The following is a 5,000-nucleotide window of genomic DNA, read 5'->3' on the forward strand; positions in this document are numbered from 1 at the left end:
GCTTAGCAGATGTCGGCTGCTTGGATAATCCTCCATTGGCTCTGTTGTCTCTCTCTCTGTCAATATGACTGTTTTGGACAAGTGTCTTTATCGTGCTATGCGCTCCTCTGGTTGCTATGGCACTATTTCTGCACTGCCACAGTGAAAGACTATAGCCAACCAGACAGTCCACCTGCCTTGTCCTACCATGTAAACTACATATAATGCCAACCAGACAGTCCACCTGCCTTGTTCTACCATGTAAACTACATATAATGCCAACCAGACAGTCCACCTGCCTTGTCCTACCATGTAAACTACATATAATGCCAACCAGACAGTCCACCTGCCTTGTTCTACCATGTAAACTACATATAATGCCAACCAGACAGTCCACCTGCCTTGTTCTACCATGTAAACTACATATAATGCCAACCAGACAGTCCACCTGCCTTGTCCTACCATGTAAACTACATATAATGCCAACCAGACAGTCCACCTGCCTTGTTCTACCATGTAAACTACATATAATGCCAACCAGACAGTCCACCTGCCTTGTTCTACCATGTAAACTACATATAATGCCAACCAGACAGTCCACCTGCCTTGTTCTACCATGTAAACTACATATAATGCCAACTAGACAGTCCACCTGCCTTGTCCTACCATGTAAACTACATATAATGCCAACCAGACAGTCCACCTGCCTTGTTCTACCATGTAAACTACATATAATGCCAACCAGACAGTCCACCTGCCTTGTCCTACCATGTAAACTACATATAATGCCAACCAGACAGTCCACCTGCCTTGTTCTACCATGTAAACTACATATAATGCCAACCAGACAGTCCACCTGCCTTGTTCTACCATGTAAACTACATATAATGCCAACCAGACAGTCCACCTGCCTTGTCCTACCATGTAAACTACATATAATGCCAACCAGACAGTCCACCTGCCTTGTCCTACCATGTAAACTACATATAATGCCAACCAGACAGTCCACCTGCCTTGTCCTACCATGTAAACTACATATAATGCCAACCAGACAGTCCACCTGCCTTGTCCTACCATGTAAACTACATATAATGCCAACCAGACAGTCCACCTGCCTTGTCCTACCATGTAAACTACATATAATGCCAACCAGACAGTCCACCTGCCTTGTCCTACCATGTAAACTACATATAATGCCAACCAGACAGTCCACCTGCCTTGTTCTACCATGTAAACTACATATAAGGCCATTGGCATTATATGGGCGGGGGCACACACGGCCACACTCACTAGGGCTGGCACGGATCACGGATAATCCGTGACCCGTACGGATCAGCCCCCACCGTTCGGAACGCGGTTCGGAACGCGGTTCGGAACGTCAATGGTCCGCGTGTTGCGGGCTGCACAAGATAACGAGAGCCACAACACACACACGCGCACACGTTTCACGAACACATTATCACCGGACGGTGAAATGTTGCCTTGGACACATAACAACAAAACAACACGTGGGGCCACCGAGTAGCTTAACGTAGCATCAACGTTATGTTTCCAGACTCACCCGTCTGGTCTGTACCCGTGTCAAGTGACTACGTTAGCAAGCAACAGCCAGGAAGTTAGGCGCAGTGCCACCTAAAACAGGAAGTTGGGTTGTTCTGCCTTCAGAGTAAAAGCATAAATTGTGTCATGAGAAAAAAATATTTTTGAGCTGTGCAGGGCAACAAATGGTTAGAGAAGTATAATAGTATTAAAAAATCAAATCGAAAATCTAATTTTGAGAGAAAAAATCTGATATAGCCTATTTTTTTTTTTTTGCTGATCCGAAAAATCCGTGATCCGTGGCTCAAAATCCGTCACGCGATCCGATCCGTGGGTTTTCTGATCCGCGCCAGCCCCTAGCACTCACACATGTAGGACATGTGAGTAGATTTTTAAGTCCCAGGGTGGGACGCTTTGAGCCTCTGTCCTTTTGCTTTTCATTTTTTGGAATCTAATTAGAATCCAATCTGTCTGAATCATTGTGGCTTTACAGTTTGCAATAGAATAGAGTGTGTATGCGGGATGTGTGTGTGTGTGAGTCTGTGTGTGTGTGTCTATGCGGGATGTGTGTGTGTGAGTCTGTGTGTGTGTGTGTGTGTGTATGCGGGATGTGTGTGTGTGTGAGTCTGTCTGTGTGTATGTGTATGCGGCATGTGTGTGTGTGTGTATGTGTATGCGGCATGTGTGTGTGTGTGTGTGTGTGTGTGTGTGGTAACTTCACTTTCACTTCACTTTTCATGCTAATGTAATGAAATGTCCCTGGAGGCATCTGGGTAGTGTCGAGGTAAAAGCACTCAGCTACCACCGCCGAGACTCGGGTTCAATACCCGGGAGCGGTACTTCTGGTTTGGTCAGACGTTCCTACAGACACAATTGGCCGTGTCTGCGTGTGGGAAGCCGGTGAGGTATGAGTCCTGGTCTCTGCTCTAGTGCCTCCTCTGGTCGGTCGAGGTACCTCTTCGGGGGGGGAGGGGAACTAGGGTGATCCTCCCACACGCTACGTCCTGCCGGGGGAATGCCTCGCATGTATCAGAGGAAGCAGCAGGGGGCGGAGTAACGACCAGGATGGCAGGGGGAATCGGACAAGTTGGGGAGAAAATAGGAGAAAACGTGTAATTTTTTTTTTTACAAAAATAAATCAATGTCCCTGTCCCTTCCTGTCTCAGGTATATGATGAACGTGACGTGGGACGGCAGAGACCTGTCGTTCACTGAGGACGGCTATCAGGAAAATCCCAAGCTGGTGGTCATCGTCCTCAACAAGGACAGGGAGTGGGAGAAGGTAGGATGATATAACTGTTTAATCTGTGTGTGTGTGTGTGTGTGTGTGTGTGTGTGTGTGTATCTGTCTGTGCGCGCGTGTACAAAATGTCGTCTGTGTGCATGGACAAAATTGTGCACATGTCCCTGTGTATGTGTGTCTTTACAAGTGTTCCTGTGTGTAGCCATGTGTGCTGTTGTGTATCGTGTCTATTTATGTGCACTCATGTTTGATAGTGTTATTGCATACCGTTACATAACAATATCAGAAATTCAACATTTTAGAAAATAAGAACTTACCCTTCTCTTTCCCCTGGCTCAGAATGGGCCTTTGGGGGGTGCTTACTGTACATGCTTACTGCCGTGCGTACTTTGCCTTTTCTGACAGTAACACACATTGCTCCATCATTTATGACAATGACTGAGAAGGTTTTAGACAGGATAACCCAGACAACACACTAGCCCAAAATCAAACATTTTTACTGGATCAATTTGTAGAATGTCAAAGTTATAGACCCACATTTGTACATTCAAATAGCAAAAAAATTTTTTTTTAAAAAATTAAAAAAAAAAAAAGTCCTCTATGCAGGAAAAAGCCTGCCCTTTCACAGTGGGAGAAGCAGTTAAACTCCTGTGTTCACTCCAGCGCCCTAAAAGTACAGGGTGTCATAAAGTAATAATCATTTTCCCATAAATGTCCATTTAGCCGCTCTCTATCACCACATCATATAACACAATAATGACTCATCCTATAGCCATTCCACATGTGATGCTCTAAGCACCTGGTGTTAGCTGCTCTAAGCACCTGGTGTTAGCTCTCTAAGCACCTGGTGTTAGCTCTCTAAGCACCTGGTGTTAGCTCTCTAAGCACCTGGTGTTAGCTCGCTGTTTCCCCGGGAAAAACCCTTATACACACAGGAAGTGATGCGTTTTGCATTTCCTCAGCAACGTGTTTGGAGAGGAAGAATAAGAACTAGGTACAGTTACAGTAGCATGAGCAGTGATGGCCAGCATGGCTGAACAAGCAAAGAGAAGAGCGCCACCTACTGTACAGAAACTCAAACTTGCATCAACAGAAACTCCAAGCTGTGCACCCACACTGTTTGATTGACAAGTGCTCTGGGAAAGCCGAGGTTACACTACAAGACTATTCCCCCCATTTTAGCCATGATTCCCAGTTGGGCAGACTCTGTCTTTGTCTACACTAGTCTGCAGTTGTTGTGTGCAGTTGGTCCCAAAATCTGTAAGTATATCCACCTTATTTCTAGCTGCCATGATGCCTGATGGGTGCTTCTTCCGCTTCCGGTGTAACACTGTTTTAACTTGACAAAAAAAACGTCTATGAGGATTTTACAGCAGAGCCATTCTGCTCTACAGCCGTGTCGTTCGGGTGCTGGGATAACGTAATGCATTGTGGGTAGTCGGCTACTGTGGCTAATGCTAACGGCTAGCGTAATCGTTACTTTACATGGCAGTAAAACGCCACTGAATGACCAAATTGATTTAACTTTTAACCATTTCGAGTAACACTGTTTCCATACGGACCCGCAGCGTTGGTTAGTTGTTTATAACGTGACGATATTTATAACTTTTGTAACGGACTCCAGCTTCCGGTTTATAATTCGGGTCTGCAGCCGAGTATAACAAAGGAAATGGCAAGCTGCAACAATAAGTCACGTTAAACCGGACCTTGTACCCACAATTATTTTTTACAGTGAGGCATTCAAAAATAAGGTGGATAAGGGCTACAGATTCCAATCGTCAAGTGTGTGATGAGAACAGTCGGAGCCACAATGATTATATTAAACATGTTTGAATTTCCAAGCCGACTCTGGACGCAGTCGGGTAGTGTAAACTCACTATGAAGCTATACGCTGACAAGCTAATACAGTGTGTAGCCCACACCAAGACACAGTCAAACTAGCTAGTTATTCTCCATACAATACATTTATATTTATATTTACCAAGGCACAATAAAATACCGACAACACTCAAATGACAACATCATCGACGACAACACCGAATGGTAGAATGAGCCGTTTGCTCATGGTTGAGCTGCGTCAAGCCAGCCAGAATGACATGGAAATGGTTCTAACCTTCAAAATAATGTGAAGAGGCAGAAAGCTCCCGCACACTGACTTTACTTTAAGCAAGACCTTTATTGAATAAAAATGCAACGTTTCCGTCAGATGAAGGTCGCTCTCTGGTTCTCCAAAATTATAT

The 5,000-nt window shown here is 45.0% G+C and overlaps 1 protein-coding gene across 1 annotated transcript in view; it reads left to right on the forward strand.

Annotated features, from left to right (window-relative positions):
• Positions 1-5,000, forward strand: part of grin2aa (glutamate receptor, ionotropic, N-methyl D-aspartate 2A, a) — a gene marked incomplete at both ends in the record, with an annotated part of 143,574 nt that overhangs the window by 48,976 nt on the left and 89,598 nt on the right. Inside the window, one exon of the mRNA XM_083650086.1 lies at positions 2,685-2,799. Coding sequence (XP_083506212.1) covers positions 2,685-2,799 — 115 coding nt within the window. The remainder of the gene's footprint in view (positions 1-2,684; positions 2,800-5,000) is intronic.

The sequence above is a fragment of the Poromitra crassiceps genome, assembly GCF_964638095.1.
Source record: "Poromitra crassiceps genome assembly, chromosome: 13".
Taxonomy (NCBI): domain Eukaryota; kingdom Metazoa; phylum Chordata; class Actinopteri; order Beryciformes; family Melamphaidae; genus Poromitra; species Poromitra crassiceps.